The sequence below is a fragment of the Erythrolamprus reginae genome, chromosome 2 (genome assembly GCF_031021105.1).
Source record: "Erythrolamprus reginae isolate rEryReg1 chromosome 2, rEryReg1.hap1, whole genome shotgun sequence".
In the NCBI taxonomy this organism is placed as follows: domain Eukaryota; kingdom Metazoa; phylum Chordata; class Lepidosauria; order Squamata; family Dipsadidae; genus Erythrolamprus; species Erythrolamprus reginae.
In genome coordinates, this window is record NC_091951.1 from 303,493,992 (window position 1) to 303,515,477 (window position 21,486).

Here is a 21,486-nt window from a genome sequence, read left to right on the forward strand (position 1 = left end):
GGGCGTCAACGTTTCCCTATCCATATTCTCATTCTTCGCATGGTGCCCCAAAAATTGTATTGGTTTGTTAACCAACACCGAGTGACACTTCACGCGGACGCGTTTACACAGCTGCCAGGATCCGAAAGGGGAAAAAAACCGTCCTCTAAACAGGTCCCCAACGCGGAGAGGAGGAGGCGGAGGAGGAGGCCGGTGGACTGTGAACTTTGGCGCGTGCGCATTAGAGGGACAGGAAGGGGAGCGCGCATGCGTATCCCAAATAAACGAAGTGAGGCTTGGCGTCGTGGGCGAGATTGAGACGCCACTTGTCTCTTTGGCTTGCCGGCGAGTTATCTGGACGGCGCCATGGGGAAACTGAACGTGGTTTTACTCCGGTACCTTTCCCGGGATCATTTTAGGGTCCTCACTGCGGTAAGACTGGGTTGGCGGGATTTGATTTATGTAATCCAGAGGAAATGTGAGGTCTGAATTGGTCGGGACGGCCACGTGTCTCCTGATGCAAGAGATTTAGGAGGGTTCCGGGTAAAAGTGCCGAGACTGGAGTGGGGTCGTGCGAATCTCCAGATCAGGGATAGGCAAAGTTGGCTCTTCTAAGACATGTGGACTTCAACTCCCACAATTCCTGAGCTAACATGATGAGCTCAGGAATTCTGGGAATTGAAGTCCACAAGTCATTGAAGAGCCAACTTTGCCTACCCCTGCTCCAGATGTTCTTAAATTTCCAGAATGCTTCGCTTTTAGGCATGCTGACTGCAATTGTTGGGGGTTCAGGAACATTTGAGATTTTAACAACTGTTTACAGATGAGCTGCCAGTTTTTTAAAAAAGTAGCTAACGATAGAATAGGATAACTTTACTGTCACTTTGTACACTAATCTGCATACATTAAAATGAAAATTCATTGCATACAGCTCTCAAAGGGTCATCACCTTTAATATACACTACCTAACCATGTCAGAATAAATACATAAATATGCATATACCCACATATATTATTTGACACAGTATAATAACAGTCTTGTTCAGATATATACATGTACATGGCAAGAAAAGCAAATATTGGGAGTTTACCAAGTTATATTGACTTACCCTGTCTATATACATTGCTCAAAAAAAATAAAGGGAACACTGAAGCAACAGAACATAACTCCAAGTAAATCAAACTTCTGTGAAATCAAACTGTCCACTTAGGAAGCAACACTGATTGGCAATCAATTCCACATGCTGTTGTGCAAATGGAATAGTTGTGCAAATGAAATATCCAATGAGAATATTTCATTCATTCAGATGTAGGATGTGTTATTTGAGTGTTCCCTTTATTTTTTTGAGCAGTATATTAATATATCTGTGTATGTATACAGTGAACCCTCGAGTTTCGCGTCCTCAAGTATCGCGAAAGGGCTATTTCGCGAGTTTTCAACCCGGAAGTAAACTCCACCATCTGCGCATGCGTGCCCTTCCACGCATGCGTAGATGGTGGAGTTTCCCCGCCGGGCAGAGGCTTCCCTGGGTCTTCCCCCTTCCCCCAGAGGCTTCCCTGGGACACCCCAGCTCCGCTCCCCAGCTGGGAAGCGGATCTAGGGAGTCCCCACCGCGCGCGCGTTGCTGGGGAAAGCGCGCGCGCTTGGGGACATCCCAGCTCCGCTCCCCAGCTGGGAAGCGGATCTAGGGAGTCCCCACCGCGCGCGCGTTGCTGGGGAAAGCGCGCGCGCTTGGGGACATCCCAGCTCCGCTCCCCAGCTGGGAAGCGGATCTAGGGAGTCCCCACCGCGCGCGCGTTGCTGGGGAAAGCGCGCGCGCTTGGGGACATCCCAGCTCCGCTCCCCAGCTGGGAAGCGGATCTAGGGAGTCCCCACCGCGCGCGCGTTGCTGGGGAAAGCGCGCGCGCTTGGGGACATCCCAGCTCCGCTCCCCAGCTGGGAAGCGGATCTAGGGAGTCCCCACCGCGCGCGCGTTGCTGGGGAAAGCGCGCGCGCTTGGGGACATCCCAGCTCTGCTCCCCAGCTGGGAAGCGGAGCTAGGGAGTCCCCAAGCGCGCGCGCACCCCAGGCGCGAGCAACGGGGCGGGCGAAGGGCGGGCGGCAGTGGAAGCAAAAACACTTCCGCACCGCTACTTCGCTAAAAATCGATCATCGCGTGGGGTCCTGGAACGGAACCCTCGCGATGATCGAGGGTTCACTGTATATGTTTTCATAGATTTTCACGGGTATAGGTATGTAGGTCTTGGCATATTTCCCGTGTAAAATTGATAGGCTCCTGGTGATGTTTCGACGAGGTCCCCTTGATGTTTCAAGGTGTTACCCCACCAACTAATCAGGATGTTTCACTACAGCCAACCAACCCGCTTGCAGCAGCTGAGCCAGCCTCCGCACCCAGCAGTATTTATAGAGGGATGGCAGCTCAGACCATGCTTTGTTCGCCAGAGCACAAAGCCGAAGACAACAGCCTGAAGATGATGAGTGGGATATGATCGAAACATCACCAGGAGTCTATCAACCTTACACGGGAAAAGACCCGAATTTGCCAATACCTACATGTGTATATACACACACACTTGTGTGCCCAGTCTATTCTATTACACTTTAACCCAGTCTTTCTGAGAATGGTGCAGTCTATGACTTTTTCTCCAATTTGACATTTTCTCCAATTATATTAAATGGTTGGTGTGAATTAGATGCTTCTGGAAAAATTGGGATTAATCTGGACTTGATTTAAGACCTGCCAATAGTTTGTTCTATCATTCATTTACCTTGAGAATGCCATTTCAACACTAAGCAATCTATATTTTATCAGATAATCAATGTTAAGGGAAATACATGCATTCAAAATATACATTAGTACATACAAAATACGTTTAAAAGAGTAGGAAAGATATCAAATTAGGCTTATCATAATACATTATATTTATTATTCTTTCTTTTTGTTGTTATAGGTAGAAATGGGCATGAAGAATCATGAAATAGTCCCTCCTAGTCTGATTGCCTCTATTGCCAGTCTTAAACACGGGGGTTGTAATAAAATTCTGAAAGAATTAACAAAGCACAGACTTACAGCTTATGAACGAAGTAAAAGTAAGTACAAATGTTTTTATTCTTCTGTGCCCATGTATACCTACCAATAAAGCTCAAAATTTGTATTAATGTAGTAATAATTTATATTACAATCATGTTTCATCACTGGGCTAAAGTAAGTCTAAGGAGTTTACAAATTCCAATTAGAAATAATAGATATTACCATAAAACTAATAAAAAGAAAAAGAAACTGACATAATATATACCACATGCCAACTCATTACAATAACTATCAGGGAGAATATCCATAGGTCTCTTGGGAAGCAAACTTTTCACAGCTGTACAAAAGGAGTCAAATCAAACTCTGGGTGGATCATGTTCTACATGTTCTACCCCACCCTCCCTGTCTTTCGTAAACTACTCAAGACTCATTTATACCGCCAGGCATGGGGGAGTTGAGATATTCCTTCCCCCTAGGCCATTACAAGTTATGCATGGTAAGTCTGTGTGTATGTTTAGTTTAGCTTAGTTTAGTTTAGTTTATTTAGATTTGTATGCCGCCCCTCTCCGAAGACTCGGGGCGGCTAACAACAATAAAAAACAATGTAACAAATCTAATATTTATTTATTTTATTTATTTATTATTTGGATTTGTATGCCGCCCCTCTCCGAAGACTTATTAAAAAGATTATTAAAAAGTAATCTAAAAAAACCCCAATTTAAGAGACCAATCATACCAACAAACATACCATGTATAAATTCTATAAGCCTAGGGGGAAGGGAGAAAAAATTTTCAATTCCCGCATGCCTGACAACAGAGGTGGGTTTTAAGGAGCTTGCAAAAGGCAAGGAGGGTGGGGGCAACTCTGATATCTGGGGGGAGCTGGTTCCAGAGGGTCGGGGCCGCCACAGAGAAAGCTCTTCTCCTGGGTCCCGCCAAATCACATTGTTTAGTCGACGGGACCCGGAGAAGGCCAACTCTGTGGGACCTAACCGGTCGCTGGGATTCGTGCGGCAGGAGGCGGTCCCGGAGATATTCTGGTTTTATAATAAGGGTTTTTAGTTGTTTTATTATTGGATTGTCACATGCTGTTTTTATCATTGTTGTTAGCCGCCCCGAGTCTATGGGGAGGGGCGGCATACAAATCCAATAAATTATTATTATTATTATTATTATTATTATTATTATTACTACAGGGTAAGCCCATTTACAGAGAATATGTGTCTTGGGAGTGTCCACAGATTGACAGTCTTATAGCTGAGAACTTGAACATTTCATTCCTTCCAGGTTGTATTTGTCAAGCAGAAACAACAGGATGATTGGCAATGTTAAGAATTATAGTTCAATGTAATTGCAGGATTATATCATCAGAAGGATAAACATATTAAGTTATTAACATATGCCCACTGTTGTTATATTTTAATTTTTCAGCTGTCCAAGGATATCGATTAACTAATGGAGGGTACGATTACCTTGCCTTGAAAACATTGACATCCCGAGACGTGATCTGTTCTGTTGGGAACCAAATGGGCGTTGGAAAAGAATCAGGTATTTTAAATACTAATTTAATTGGTAAGAAGTTGGGAAAGTTACCATATCTTTGTTTGTAAATTCTACCTCCTCCCTCCCCCCAAAAATGCTGACTATTGAAACTATCTGCTCAGTGATAATATACATACCTATGAATGAAATTTTGTTTTAAAGATATTTACATTGTTGCGAATGAAAAAGAAGAGCAACTTGCCTTAAAACTACATAGGCTTGGGAGGACCTCCTTTCGGAACTTGAAAAACAAACGTGATTACCACAAACACAGACACAAGATGTCATGGCTCTACCTCTCACGTCTTGCTGCAATGAAAGAATTTGCCTATATGAAGGTACTGCTTATATATTCCTGATTGATGACCCAGGGTAGTTGTAATTGAGAATAAGATACACCCAAGGCTCGGTTGTCTTCCTGGGATTTCCTTTTCACTCTATAAAATGATGCTTTGATTTGTAATGCCCAGGGTTTTTTAAAATATTTTTCTAATACACTACTGATAAATCTCGTAAGTTGCGAGTGTAATGTTTTGAATTCATTTAGCTCATCCATGATTGTGATTCACAACTAGATTTACCAATAAAGGCAGGCAGGATTCCCTTGGGTACCATTTGTTGGGGGTCAAGGGAAAGGGAGGATCTTGCCTTCTCTTTCTGCTCAAGATCCCCATGTACAATTGGTGGGCCACTGTGTGACACAGAATGCTGGACTCGATGGGCTTTGGCCCGATTCAGCATTGTACTTCTTATGTTCTTAAGTTGTTGCATTGTTTTTATTTTTCCCTTATTTTTTTCTTTTACTATTATTTTCTTTTTGGTTATTTTTATTCTATTCTATTTTAAAAGAAGATTTTACTACTATGTGGCAGTAGAGCAATAATTAAATTTTATAATAACAGTTATTAAATATGGCTGACAGATTAGAATTTCCATAACATTCACAGAAACTAAATCAGGACATCCTTTATTGTGTTCTGGCCATTTCATTTCTATGAAGAATGCTACGAAGAGAAAGATGCAGAGAATGGAACCAAAAGAAGATAGAAATTGGAGCATATGCCATAAGAGACACAAACAAAAAATACTAGGTTTATAACCTTTGGGGATAGGAATAAACAGTTTTTTTCTATGATATAACCATAGATCTTGAGATCATTCAAATCAGGAAAATTAGACATGCAAAAAATACCCCAACTTAGATATTTGCTGTCACAGGATTGTGGTGGACATCTTTGAAAAGGGATGAGACAAACTATTTTATGGATGTTGTAACTAGTAATTGTTCTGTCTGGGTGCCTCCAGACTTCAACACCAACTGAAAAAAGCAGCCAGACACGCTGGTAAAAAACAAAGTCACTTTATATCTTTGAAAACAAACACAGAGAACAAAAACTGTTCTTACAAACTGGAATGCTATGAGGCTTCACAGAAGAGTCACGACGGCCAGACAATACAACAGGCTTCTTGCTGGCACACACCCCACTGTAGATAATAAAACCCACGCCTCCCCCAAGTTTTCAGCCTTCGAGGCCACAAACCAGAATCAGAAACGCCAAGGATTGAAGCAAGCTCACAGAACTCCCAAAAAATAACTCTCCACAATACAGGAAGGGCGGGCCTGCCTTTTCAACCTTTCTGAGGAGAACCACACCCAAACCCAGCTGTTGCCTATTAGGGATGGAAATACCTGGCTAATTGTCCCCTTCGTTGGGAGGCCCTTCTCTGCTTCATATCGATGATGGCTTGTGCGTTCTCATCTAAGGATTCCAGGCTACTCGCTGTGGAGAGCTCCCCCCCGGGGGTCTCAGGCTGTTCTCCCTCCTCTTCGTCCTGGCATTCCTCTTCCCCGTCTGCCTGGTCCTCCTCCTCCTCCTGTTCCTCGTCCTCCCCCTCTGAGCATGGAGCCGGCAGAGTTCCAGCCGTTCCCTGAGGAGCCTCAGACTGAATCACAACAGTAATAGCTGGCACTTACTATGTTTAATGGATAGACCACATTTAAAAATACTGTACATGCTAGCAGTTAAGCCCATCCACTGATGTTGATACTTGACCTTTTAATCAAAATACCATGAAAAATATCCTTCCCACAACAAGCCAACCTGCATTTTTCATACTAGTTTGATTTAAAAAATTTGGATTTGCTTCTCTCTGCCTATATACAAGATGTATGGCTATTTTATACTAAAAGTATTGCCAAATATACTGTTCTATTAGTTCATTCACAGTTGAGCCAAACTCAATTTTAACGGTGTAATTTGGCATCCAAAAATTTTAGGTTGTCCACCAGTATGCATGATTTATTATTTGCTCTTCAAAAGGAAATTTATTTACTCATGTATGCATGTATTTCTTTGGTTGTTATTTCCTCCTTGACCAGGCTTTGTATGACAGACAGTTTCCTGTTCCAAAACCATATGACTACAACAGACATGCAGTAGTAATGGAACTTGTCAATGGCTACCCACTGTAAGTTTCAGTGCTTGCCCGGCACAGATCTATTTACCATATTTTTGGAGAATAAGATGCACCGAAGTATAAATATGCACCTGGGAGAAAAAAATAAGGGGGGGAAATTCTGCCTCTGCCTCACAGCAAATAGTACAGATAATATACACTGTTTGCTTTGTATTTCTGTGCATGTGTGTCTGACCCATAGAAATGGCTCCCTTCGAGGAGCAGCAGCACTGGGAATGTCACGTGATGAAGGGAAGCCGCCGGAGCCATCATAGCAGTTGCCACTGCTCCAGAGGCATTCCTTCATTACGTGACGTTCCCGGCGCTGCTGCTCCTCGAAGGGAAGCCGCCGCTGCTGCCGCCGAGAAGGAGAAAGTTGGTGCAGCTGCCTACAGGTAACAAGACGAAGCACTGAGTAAAGGAACCCCCTGAAGCTGCCGGTATTGCAGCCACCCCCACCCTTCCTACAGCTTGGAGCGGTTAGACTATAGAGCTCCTTAGATTTTTATCCCATAGGAAATTTAAAAAATAGATTTAATTGGTTCCCAGCGAGTCAACAGGGGCTGGGAACCAATTGAATCCATTTCCATTATTTCCTATGGGATAAATTAATTCGGTACTCGACCAAATCGGTTCTCGACCACACTTCTGGAACGAATTGTGGTCGAGAACCAAGGTACCACTGTAATTTGAACATTCTACAGACATCTATAGTTATTGACTTACCTCCTTGCATGCATTTCAGCAGACAATAAAATTCTGCATCTCTCTCCCAGCAATTTGCCTTCTTGCAGCTAGTTTCAGTTTGCAGCCTCAAATCAGCTGAGGGTCAGGAAGCTGATAATGAGTTGCTTGGCTTTAACAGGCTCTGTTCTGCTTGCTGCAAGGAGGTAAATTGCTGAGAGGAAGTGGCCAAAGGGTAGAGGTGGCTGTGCGGGGCTACATTTGGTGTATAAGATGCACCCAAGTTTTCACCCTCTTTGGGGGTAAAAATGTGTGTCTTATACTCTGAAAAATACAGTAGTTTCCTTTACTTCCAATGTGGTAAACTGATAAGCTGCCAGTCACTGCTATTAGAAAAAAACAGAATTTCTTTTCAGGACACATTTCAGAAGGAATAAGCCAAAACATGCCAGTTCAATTACATGTGAGCGGTTCTCATTTAATATAAACAATTATACTACTAGGTCTCCCAACTAGATAGTATTGGCATAAATGGGCAAATTTTAGAAACATTGTATTTTTTTCTAATATGTTGTTTTTAAATTTTTTTAAAAAAATATTTATCTATACACACATATACAAAATATACACACATATACAATACAATACACACATATACAAAATTGCACATTTAATGTTTATAGCTGGGTGGCTGGTATAAACTGTAGGGTTTATTGCAGCTGAGTGAACTCCCTTGAGTTGACATGGCAGGAAAATTAAACAGTGCATATTTCACCTGCGTTTATAATTTTTTCTGCTTTCCTTAACAAAGGAACAACAGTTCTAGTGACTTTTTTTCTCTTTGGCCAATTGTATTCTAGTCAGTTTAATCTGATATTGTTTTTCTCTATAGCTAAATGGAGCTTTTATCTTTCTAATACTTTATGTAGGTGTCAAGTGCGTCATCTTGAAGACCCTGCCTCCTTATATAACGAGTTAATGGAATTAATTGTAAAACTTGCCAACCATGGCTTGATCCATGGTGATTTTAATGAATTCAATCTCATGTTAGATAATAAAGACCAGGTTACAATGATAGATTTCCCACAGATGGTATCAACCTCTCACCCAAATGCTGAATGGTGAGTAATTTCTTCATATAAATAGTCTACGTGGCTCAACAAAGTTGCCTTGGTTTAAATTTCAACTAAAATCTTTCATTATTGCAACTCTGCTGAATAATTATGGCTTGTTCACATAAGACTAAATTTTAACTGATATCTTACAAACCAGTAAATCAGAATCATGGTAAACTAAAACCAAAGGACTTTCTGCATCAATCACTATATAAAATAATTTATTCTAGGAAAGTTTGAATAATTATTTTTGTAATTTGATATTTTAAAGATTAATATGAATGTATGTTGGAATAGTTTCCAAGAGCTTTTTTCCTAATTTAATAATGCCATCTTTAATTTGTATTTTCAGTCTTAAGTTTGATTATTGGTTTTTAATTGTTCTTATTGTAAAATTTGTACCATGATATTTTAATTCTTTTATTCTAATTAAGCCATGAAGCGTCTTATAGATTGTTGCACAGAAATAAATGAGAATCTTTTTAATAATACTTTAATTCAGGTATTTTGACAGAGATGTGAAATGTATCCGTGATTTCTTCATGAAACGGTTCAATTATGAAAGTGAACTACATCCAACTTTTAAGGATGTTAGGTAAGTTGTATGGCATATTAATACATAAACATGTATTTCATTCTTCTTAAGTCTTCCATAGTACTGGGTATACAATATACATTGACATTTCACTTATAGGTATATTTGTTATATTAAAATTTAACTATCGGTATGAACCATGACTCCCAAAAGAAGCAATGATAGCTTTTCGATCAGCCCTGTAGGATTTTTGCTATAACCATTACATTAAATTGTATCTGCTAAGGATTTAAATCATGTATTGTACTTCACATACAAATATTTTTTTAATTAATCATGTAGGACAGAGCTGTCAAAATTTTGGATTTTTTTCATTCCCCTGACCTCACTTTCTTCCTTCAGCATTGACTGTCCTCCTCCTCTTCTTCCTCTTCTTCCTCCTCTTCCTCCTACCCAAATTCCGAGCTTTTATTTCTTTCCTAAGGGGATTGCAGGCATTATTTGCTTTTACATTGATTCCTATGGGAAAAATTGCTTCTACTTACAAACATTTCTATTTAAAAACCTGGTCACAGAATGAATTAAGTTCTTAAGTAGAGGTTATAAATAAGCAATGTCTTTTGTTGAGGGGGAGGGATATTATTACTTGAGTGTTACTTGAGGAATGATTTTTGTTTTCTGTATTTCAAAATTACCAGGAAAGAGTGTTCTCTTGATGTTGAAATTTCAGCCAGTGGCTACACCAAAGAAATGCAGGAAGATGATGAATTACTTTACCTGGATTGCCCTGTAGATGAGAATCTTAAAACGGAGACTTTTTCTGAGGTGCAAGGGCCAGAAGGAGAGATTGCTTCATGTAACAGCGTAGATCAAATGTCTGATGGGAACTTCATACATGAGGTTGAAGAAGCTTCAGGAGGTTTGTTGCAGACCCCTGAGGAAGACAGTGCAGAAGAAGATGAACACAGTTTAGATTTGCAGGATTTCAGCTGTGCCTTGCAGCAGATTGAAGGGCAAGTGATGACTGAAGAGAAGTCTGACCCTGAAAGCTCTGTCATTGACTTTCCTGGTGATAAGAAGAACATTGAAAAATCTACCCAGTTGGAAGATGAAGTGGTTCATGGAGAAGACACTGCTGACAAAGAATATGAATATGAATGCCCCGGTCTGGTTGATCTGTCTACATTAAACAGGGAATTTAGACCTTTCAGGTAGAGAGCTATACTAATCATTTGGATTTAACAGTGGTTCTCAACTTGGGGGTCGGGACCCCTTTGGGGGTCGAATGACTGTTTCACAGGAGTCGCCTAAGACAAATTTCCCATGGTGTTAGGAACTAAAGCTTCTATTCTGGCGCCTTGGGACATATTTTTACAATCCAACCAATCGTTTATTGTTGGGGATGTCCCTTTGACCTTCCTGCCAATCAGCTTAAAGCTCTCTTGGGAGAATTGGCGCTAGACTTATGGTTGGGGGTCACTACAACATGAGGAACTGTATTAAGGGGTCATGGCATTGGAAAGGTTGAGAATTTCTGAAGCTTTCTATGTGTTGTTTCTTTGTTTTGCCTTTCCAGAATGTGAGCTTCTCTGTCAATATCCTCAAGTATTAAGCATATAGTATATTGTTTGCAGATAGTGTTTTTTAATGGTGAGTTTGTTTCAAATGCTGGCACACATACCTAAATAAATAAAGCTTCACTTTAATTTCCTTACATTTAATATACTGTTTGCCAGGCTACAAAGTCACCAGATTTTATTGCTATTTCTTAATTGACCCCAACATAAAAATATTAAAAATGCAGATTTACCATTAATATATATTGATAATTTAAATGGCATCTTTTATTGGATCAGTTTGTGAAGGAAGAACTTGGGTTCTTTTACTTAGACATGAACTGTTATTTCTGGGAACAACAAAAGATGTGATAAGTGGAGGATATTTTTTTGAAAAAAGGAGCTAAGCGCAAAATAAATCAGCTGGGCTTAGAATACCTATTTATTTATTTATGTTCTTTTTGTTGTTGTTTTTTTAAGTTTTAAAAAATTCTATCAGAATTTCTTGCTGCTAAACATGGACAGCTTGAACATTTCCAAAGGTGGCAAAAATGCAGGCAGGGAGACTGTAGATGGGACACAAGCTTCCTGTCTTACTTTATTCCATCCAATGTTCACTATTTGTTTCAGGTTATTAGGATTTGTTCTGTGTACAGCAAATAGCTTTACTGAGTAGTAATCAGCTTGTTTGTCTTACGTAGATAGAGAAGTGGGTTCTTCAATGTAGGCTAGCATATATAAATAATGTTTGAAGTGGAGACGAATAGATGGTGTGGGTAGCAAGACAAAGGATAAGTACTTATGTAGCTGCAAGAGATCAGGCTAAGTCAGTGATGGTGAAACCTTTTGGGCTTAGGTGCTAAAAGGGTGCACATAATAACCCTTTATACAGGTAGTCCTCGATTTAACAACAGTTCATTTAGTGACCGTTCAAAGTTACAACAGCACTGAAAAATGTGACTTATGACCGTATTTCACAATTATAACCTTTGCAGCATCCCCATGATCATGTGATCAAAATTCAGATGCATGGCAACTGGTTCATATTTATGACCATTCCTATGTCCCAGGGTCACGTGATCTCCTTTTGTGACCTGGTAAGCAAAATCAATGGGAAGGCCAGATTCACATAACAGAGTTACTAACGTTATCAACTGCAGTGATTCCCTTAACAACTATGGCAAGTAACCTAACATGGGACAAAACTCACTTAACATTTTGGGTTCAATTGTGGTCATAAGTTGAGGACTGCCTGTACTCAGTAAATCAGATTACTTTAAGAAACCCAAACAACAATCTCCACCCCTTCAGCAAGTATTGTGTGTGAATTCCTTAGTGCATTATGTCCATTAACAAAATTGGGATTGTTGGAAACAACCTTTGTGAATGTCACTGTTCGAGTTTGTTTGCATTGGAAAAGCTGCTTTGCAAAACCTGGATTAAAAACGGGTGATTTAAAACTATTTCTCATTTTAGGGATGAAGAGAGCCTGTTTCATGTCAATCAGCATAGGATAAGAACCACTAGTATGACTTCAGTACGGAGTACTACAAGCCAATCAACAATTCCTCCTGTAAGTTTTTACATAATAGATCTCAGGATCTACACACACACACACAAACACACACCTCATAGTGTACTGCCAAGCCTGACTACAGTAATACTTGTTCAGTATAATTTCACATGCATTAGGTCTTTACTAAGAAATAGAAATGTAATGTTCTTATATTGATCAATATTTTTCCAGCTATTCTCATTAAATAAATTGGTTTTAAACTCCACAGGTATAATATCTGTGGTACCTTGAGAGGGAGAGGGATCTTGGAGTCCTAGTGGGCAACCATTTAAATATGAGCCAGCAGTGTGCAGTAGCTGGCAAAAAACCCAATACAGTTCTAGGCTGGATAGAGGGATAGAATCACAATCACGTGAAGTGTTAACACCACTTTATAGAAACATAGAAGACTGACGGCAGAAAAAGACCTCATGGTCCATCTAGTCTGCCCTTATACTATTTCCTGTGTTTTCTCTTAGAATGGATATATGTTTATCCCAGGCATGTTTAAATTCAGTTACTGTGGATTTACCAACCAATTGGATTTATTCCAAGTGTGGCCTTGGTAAGGCCACACTTGGAATACTGCATTCAGTTTTGATCACCACAATGCAAAAAGGATGTTGGGACTATAGAAAAAGTACAGAGAAAAGCAACAAAGATGATTAGGAGACTGGAGGCTAAAACATATAAAGAACCATTTCAAGAATTAGGTATGTTTGCAGGCCGTTGAGCTTTAACATTCTCCTCAGGCTGATTGTATGTCTGTGATATTGGCTAAATTTGGATGAATTGTTTTCTTAATGTTTGGGGTTTTAAACATTTTGTGTTAATTTCCCAACTTGAAACAGGCCGTTTTGCTCTCCGTGGGGCCTCGGGAGTGGGGAAGGCTGTTTGTGCCCTGCCCAGGCTCCCAGAAAGACTCTGATGCTTGGGGATAGCAAAAACCGGGCCTTCCCCACCCCCCTCCAGAGGCTGGAAACAGCCTGTTTCACAGTGGGCTCAGAAGGCCCCAAATCAGCTGACTGGCTCGCATGCCCACCCATATGGCTACATGTAGCTTGCGTGCTATAAGGTGGCCATCATGGCTATAGTGCCTTCAAGTGGCTATGTATTGTATGGAGAATACAAAGAAAAGCTAAAGCATGCCTGGATTTTTGAGAATTAATGCTTTACTTTCTTTTTAAACAACATTATACAGCATCCTTGTTTGTTCATTCCAGTACATGCATCTTCACTGTTTTGAGGTTTTGGTAGTGCATAGAAATAGGGAAAGACCAGTACTAGCCCCCTTCCATGCTTAAATAAATTCCCAAGCACAGCTTTCCAAACAAGCACAGATGGGGAGATTTGAATCCCTCCTTTGTTTGGGTGGGTGACCAAATGAATGTTGTGTACACCATTTCCCACCCAATATCGTGGTCAACAAGCCTGAAAGCAATCTACTTAACAAAAGAGCTCTCGCTTCTTTCAAAAAGATTTTCAGAGTGAAGTTCGAAAGGGCAAAAAAAATTGTCTCCCTGGAATCCAGAAATTCCCCAAACAAAAGAAATGGACAAAAAAAACCCCAATAAGGTCTTTGTCTTCTAAATATTTCAAATTCCTTACAAATTACTGAAGGTAAAGTAATTACGGTAAAAGAAGAACAGTATTGTATTTTCAGCATTGTATTCTTCAGGACCCCTCCTTGAAGAATCCTGAAATGCAAAGCAAGTTGGAGAAAAGCTGTTCTTATTTTGCAGGAAAAATTAAATTGTAGAGAGAAAAAGAGAGAGGAGGATTATAATATAATTCCCTAGAACCTTCTTCTTTTCTTTGGTTATGATTACTGGGATTCCTTCTTTTTGTCTTCCCTTCAGAGTATTGAAAATTGTCTTGAAATAGATTTGACTCAGTGGTAAAAAAAAACCCTATCTTTGTATCATGCTGATATCTTACATAAAATTTATTTTTGATGATACCTCCATTAAAAAGGCTTCAAATTTCCTTAAATATAAATTTGTTTTGATTGATCATTCTGTACAGATCCCTAATGTTTTGTATCAGTGCTAATCGTATGTTTTTAACTTTTTTTTTTATAATGTCCCAATCTCCTTTTGGAGAGGTAATTTAGAGCAACATCAGTGAGAGCCACCTCTTTGTCTTATAAGCCTATAAAATGTTTGGTGCTCCAGAGAACTTCATAACTAAGTGGAAATTTCAACCTGAAGATAAAACATTCTTAGCACTTCACCACATAGTTGCTAATGCCAGGCTCTCATTTTTTAATATTTTCAAACTAAACTTTATGTACTGTGCTCATTAAATTGATGATAATGAGCTGTGCTCATTAAATTGTTTTTTCAATATTGAACAAAGAGAAAAATTTTATGCTACTTAGTGAATCAGGCCTCAGAAACTAGTTTCTAATCTATTTGTGTACTTCCTGGGCATTCATTCTGGGCATAGCCACAAGAGGGACTAGTATTCTTCCAGACAATCTGAAAACACATCTTTCCTCTTTGCATGACTTGCTTATTCTCAAGTACATTGGTATTTCTTACCTTATTAAAGATTTTTGTAAACATCAAGTGAAATTAATCATGAGTGCTACCCATAAATTTTATTTTGGTTGAAATAGGAAAACGTGTAAGATGAATTGTAATGTTTTGATATTATTTCCTTGCAAACAAAACTAATGTTTTGCTAAAACTATTATTTCAGGAAGTGGTAAAACAGAAAGTAAAACGGCAACTAAATAAACAAAAAAAAGCTGCCATTAGACAACGACTGCAGAAAGGAGAAGCTAATGTTTACACCAAACAACGGCGGGAAAACATGTACAATATCAAATCAAGTTTGGATTCAGCCAGCTTCTGGGAATGATATCCTATGGAGAAATTGATCTTTTTTACTCCCATCTCACAAATCAAACATATCTTTTATTCTGAAGAACTATTTGCAGAGAAGAAATGTCCAGAGTTCATGAATGTTATTGAACACAAAAATCAGATTTATGTAATGTGCATGATGATGACTGTCCTTCACAAATGAGGCAAATGACAATTGTCTTTTGTGTAAGACATCACAACTCAAATTGTGTCAATTGCTGTGGAAATTTGGTCCATCGCTTAGAAAGTCCATTACATAAGTTTTCATTGAAGGGATATATTCCGTTCTTGCATCCTGAGTGGGGTTTTTAAAAATTACTAAAGTAACAGGCTATATTAGGTAAGGGAATAGGACTGATCATGAACCCATTGGGTAAATCATGTCAGACTTTTCAAATCAATCCATAACTTGGTTAAAATAAATTACTACTTAATTTGACTGTGTTTAAATTGCCTCGATGTCTATGCAATAGTTGATATAAAACTTTAAACGATGCTTAGATCTTGGCATTGAACAAATTTAACACTTGCACTAAATCTAAAGTACTTTTTTCCAAATCCCAAAGGAAATGAAAACAATATTGCACAGATCTTGCTAGAAAATTTCAAAAAGGCAATGAGGTACTGCTAATATTTTTTCATATAGTCAACATTTTACTAAATGCCCTATTGCCAAGGGTCCTGGGCCCTATAGGTAGGCTTATTTGGCCAAAATGTACCTTTAGAATATAAAAAAAAATAGTTGGCATTATGATATCTAATCTACCATTATTTAAGAAAAAAACAGCATAGAAATTTGGATGCATCCCAAAGACACACACACATATATATATATATATATATATATATATATATATATATATATATATATATATATATATATATATATATATATATGTTAAATGTTTATAGCTGGAATTTTAAAATTAAGGGAGACCAGGATAGATCTATTTCGGCCTTATTAGGCCTCATCAGCTGGCCACACCCATTCTTTTACTGGGATTCGATCTGGGAAGCTTCTGCATTGTAAAGCAGAGAGCTAGCAATTAGACCCATCCGATCTGAATCCATCCAGCTTTGTACCAGGGAGGGGTATATGTTTTTTCTTATGTCGGATGACCCTGGTATATTTCCAAGGAACGTCACAGCTAAAAAAGAGGAGCTGTGACGTTCCTTGGAAATATACCAGGGTCATCCGACATAAGAAAAAACATATATATATATATATATATATATATATAAATCTCTGTTTTGAAAAAGAAATACTGTACAGGAGACCAGTAATTTAAAAAATAGTATGTGATGACTTAAGAAATAAAAAAGTCAGTGGAATAAAAACTTTAACCACTCCTTTAACAAGTTACCTGTGTAAAAAAAAGTACTGCTTTATTAAACAGTAATTGTTATTTTTGTGTTATGAACATTTCTTGTCCTCTAAGAAGTTTGTATTAAGAGTGTTTCTGTTATTTCAAAAAAATACATTAAACTTATTTAGTATTTTAAACAATAATCAATTTTTGAAGTGGTATTACTTCCTTATATAGTAATTTTATTATGTGACTCAACATTTTCTAATTTGCAACCAGACAGTCTGCTTGATTGTGGTTCATTGAGATACCAGGAAGTAAATCAAACCATGATTAACCTCAGCAAGTGTAGTATGTAAACCTGCTTTCCAACAGCATGTTTAGATATTTGCTAAACATGTTCCTTTCTGTTATTCTTATTTAATACTGCCCTTCACTTACATGCTGATGAAAATTTAATAGGAGAAAAAACAATTCTTAAATTGGTAATAGCTCAGGCTCAGGTACATATTCAGGTAAGAGGTGTTTCTTCAGATTCTGGAAGATTTGCACTAAAGCGTAAATCATTGGGTGCTTTACTATTTTTTTAACTGGTAATATGCAGAAACAATGGATCAAGTAAATCGAAGAATGGCCAGTGAAGGTGCCATCAAGGGAACAATGAAACCAGACATGATTTATCACCAAACACAAAATATAAACGTTCACAACAAACTGAAAAAGTGGACCAATCAAATGAGAATAGCAACAAAATCAATCACTAATCAATGGATACTTCCCAAGAAATACCCAATCGCCAACCAACTCCCAAAATTCAGGTCCCCGCAAATTGTAAATATGGCACTTATGGATTACTGTACTTCTGAAACACATAACGAAATGTCTGCAACATTTGTGATATAGTCTTCTGTGCAGATTATCCTGGGCCCAGAGTATCCAAAGAAAGTATGTAAAAATAAAACTGAATTTGAGATTTAAGAATTATACCTAATTTAAGCTGATACAGTACAATTTTTAGACTGTGACCAGGACCCTATAAATAGAAGTAGTGCCATTATATAATGCTCGAGTTACAGTGAATCATTCTGTTCGAATATAATTACACATTGCATTTATCAAAGCATTTTTCTCCATCCCAAAAGTTCAAGTGAAAGATTTTGCTGTTAGAATACGATTTTTGTATTCACATACACTAGTGAACCAGGTTTAACCATAGTTTAATAAACAGGCCATTATGATTTGGCTTGCCTAGCACAATATTATATAAAGCAAAAATCAAACCTGTATCATTAAATTTTAGTATAATGCATAAATAAATAGATTAGACCATAGCTCTGGTCTAATCTAAATGATCAATTTAATCCAAAATGCGGTAAATTGATAGAATATTTCCCTTCCTTGCAAAACAAACTGGATTGATTCAATTCAATTTTCCATCTCAATTGAGGAAAAAATCAAGCATCAGATTCAATTCATACATCTTACTATAATTCCAATTTGGTAAATTGATTCCATTCAGTTATTTCATTTGTTTGTTTGTTTTCCTAGACACTTAGCTTTTGGCTTGTTTACAAGCTTTTTCATACAGAAAGATAAAAACAGTACATAAAAAAATAAATATAAATATAAGAATTTGTTTCTTAATCCTATGCACTTACTTCAAGGATATGCAATATTGAACAATTATATTTACTTCTGAATAAAACAGCACTACCTAGAAAGCTATAGCCAAAGATAACCAATGTTACCTAACTCCACTTTTATTTAGATTAAAACTTGTCTCTTTATAGATAGAAAAGTTTAGCCTCAGGTTTTCAGTATATATATCTTTAGGAAGATTTTTGAAATATCTAAACTCTTTAAAAGGTCAACATGTCATTTATACAAAGGATGAACTCAACTGTGCATCATTCCCGTTTCATATACATACCAGTACATTCAATCAAATTTATTTACTAGGAACTTCAGCAAACATGTAGGCTGGATGAATAATGTTCCTAACCATCTGAACACAGCTGTACGCAATAGGTATAAAACATGCCACAGAATGAAATTTACCAAACTGCTTAATGTTAAATGTGACTTAGATTTTAGCAGGCTAGTAAGAGAATTATACTATGAGTTTTAATACTCGGAAATTAAGGAATTAAATAACTTTTGATGAAAACAATACCATAGAAGTTGGGAAAATCAGACTACATGGTTATCTTGGAAATTATTTCTCTTGGTTAATGAAATAACTTCCCTGGCAATAGCATTATTTCCAGGTAAATTCTAAGCACTGTTTATGATTTGCATTATACAGATATGGTTAGGAATGATTTCCTGAAAAATTCTTCCATTGGAGCCTGCTCAAATTTAATATCCTTGGGGAAAGTCCTGCTTCGAAAGAAACAACCACCAAAAGCCCATTTCTGAATAGCTTGGAGCCTCTGGAACTAAAAAAATAAAAAAATAAAAAATAAATAAAAATAAAAAATAAAATAAAATAAAATAAACCCTAACCCTAACCCTAAATAAAAAATTAAAATAAAATTAAAAAATAAATAAATAAAATAAAATAAAATAAAAACCTAACCCTAACCCTAACCCAAAATTAGATTAGATTAGATTAGATTAGATTAGATTAGATTAGATTAGATTAGATTAGATTAGATTAGATTAGATTAGATTAGATTAGATTAGATTAGATTAGATTAGATTAGATTAGATTAGATTAGATTAGATTAGATTAGATTAGATTAGATTAGATTAGATTAGATTAGATTAGATTAGATTAGATTAGATTAGATAAAATAATTAAATTAAATTAAATTAAATTAAATTAAATTAAATTAAATTAAATTAAATTAAATTAAATTAAATTAAATTAAATTAAATTAAATTAAATTAAATTAAATTAAATTAAATTAAATTAAATTAAATTAAATTAAATTAAATTAAATTAAATTAAATTAAATTAAATTAAATTAAATTAAATTAAATTAAATTAAATTAAATTAAATTAAATTAAATTAAATTAAATTAAATTAAATTAAATTAAATTAAATTAAATTAAATTAAATTAAATTAAATTAAATTAAAAATTAAATTAAATTAAATTTTAAATTAAATTAAATTTTAAATTAAATTAACCCGAACCCGAACCCGAACCCTAACCCTAACCCTAACCCTAACCCTAACCCTAAATAAAAAACAGAACAGAACAGAACTAACTCTAACCCTAACCCTAACCCTAACTTTAACCCTAACACGAACAAGAACACGAACACGAACACGAACCCAACTTGACTTAACCCTAACCCGAACGTGAACGCAAACGCGAACCCAAACCCAAACCCAAACCCGACTTGACTTAACGCTAACGCTAACGCTAACGCTAACGCGAACCCTAACCAGAACCCTAACCCGAACCAGAACCAGAACCAGAACCCGACTTGACTTCCTACCCCTAACCCTAACCCGAACCCGAACCAGAACCAGAACCCTAACGGAAACCCAAACCCAAACCCAAACCCTAACTCGAACCCGAACCCGAACACGAACACGAATACGAATACGAATACGAACACGAACACGAAACCGGAACCGGAACCGGAACCGGAACCAGAACCAGAACCAGAACCAGAACCCGAACCCGTACCAGAACCAGAACCAGAACCAGAATTGACTTCCTAACCCTAACCCTAACCCTAACCCTAACCCTAACCCTAAATTAACCCTAACCCTAACCCTAACCCTAACCCTAACCCTAACCCTAACCCTAACCCTAACCCTAAACCTAAACCTAAACCTAACCCTAACCCTAACCCTAACCCTAACCCTAACCCTAACCACACCCCCAACCCTAACCCTAACCCTAACCCTAACCACACCCCCAACCCCCAACCCTAACCCTAACCCTAACCCTAACCCTAACCCTAACCCTAACCACACCCCCAACCCTAACCCTAACCCTAACCCGACTTGACTTAACCCTAACCCTAACCCTAACCCTAACCCGACTTGACATAACGCGAACGCGAACGGGAACGCGAACCCGAACAGGAACACGAACAGGAACACGAACACGAACACGAACACGAACACGAATATGAATACGAACCCGAACCCGAACCCGAACCCGAACCCAATTAGACTTAACCCGAACGCGAACGCAAACCGGAACCGGAACCGGAACCGGAACCGGAACCGGAACCGATACCAGAACCGGAACCGGAACCAGAACCAGAACCACGACTTGACTCCAGAACCAGAACCAGAACCAGAACCAGAACCAGAACCAGAACCAGAACCAGAACCAGAACCAGAACCAGAACCAGAACCAGAACCAGAACCAGAACCAGAACCAGAACCAGAACCAGAACCAGAACCAGAACCAGAACCAGAACCAGAACCAGAACCAGAACCAGAACCAGAACTCGACTTGACTTAACCCGAACCCGAACCCGAACCAGAACCAGAACCAGAACCAGAACCAGAACCCAACTTGACTTCCTAACCCTAACCCTAACCCTAACCCTAACCCTAACCCTAACCCTAACCCTAACCCTAACCCTAACCCGAACCCTAACCCTAACCCGAACCCTAACCCTAACCCTAACCCTAACCCTAACCCTAACCACACCCCCAACCCTAACCCTAACCCTAACCCTAACCCTAACCCTAACCACACCCCCAACCCCAACCCACAACCCTAACCCTAACCCTAACCCTAACACTAACCCTAACACTAACCCTAACCACACCCCCAACCCTAACCCTAACCCTAACCCTAACCCGACTTGACCTAACCCTAACCCTAACCCTAACCCTAACCCTAACCCTAACCCTAACCCTAACCCTAACCCTAAC

The 21,486-nt window shown here is 38.3% G+C and overlaps 1 protein-coding gene across 1 annotated transcript; it reads left to right on the plus strand.

Moving 5' to 3' along the window:
- The first annotated feature begins 172 nt into the window (after positions 1 to 172).
- On the plus strand, positions 173 to 15,769 carry RIOK2 (RIO kinase 2). The gene is made up of 10 exons (XM_070742986.1): positions 173 to 411; positions 2,932 to 3,070; positions 4,443 to 4,559; positions 4,716 to 4,891; positions 6,934 to 7,022; positions 8,624 to 8,815; positions 9,312 to 9,404; positions 10,043 to 10,555; positions 12,377 to 12,473; positions 15,159 to 15,769. Exons 1-10 carry the CDS (start codon positions 346 to 348, stop codon positions 15,318 to 15,320), a joined length of 1,644 nt encoding a protein of 547 aa, XP_070599087.1. The 5' UTR covers positions 173 to 345; the 3' UTR covers positions 15,321 to 15,769.
- Positions 15,770 to 21,486: the final 5,717 nt, after the last annotated feature.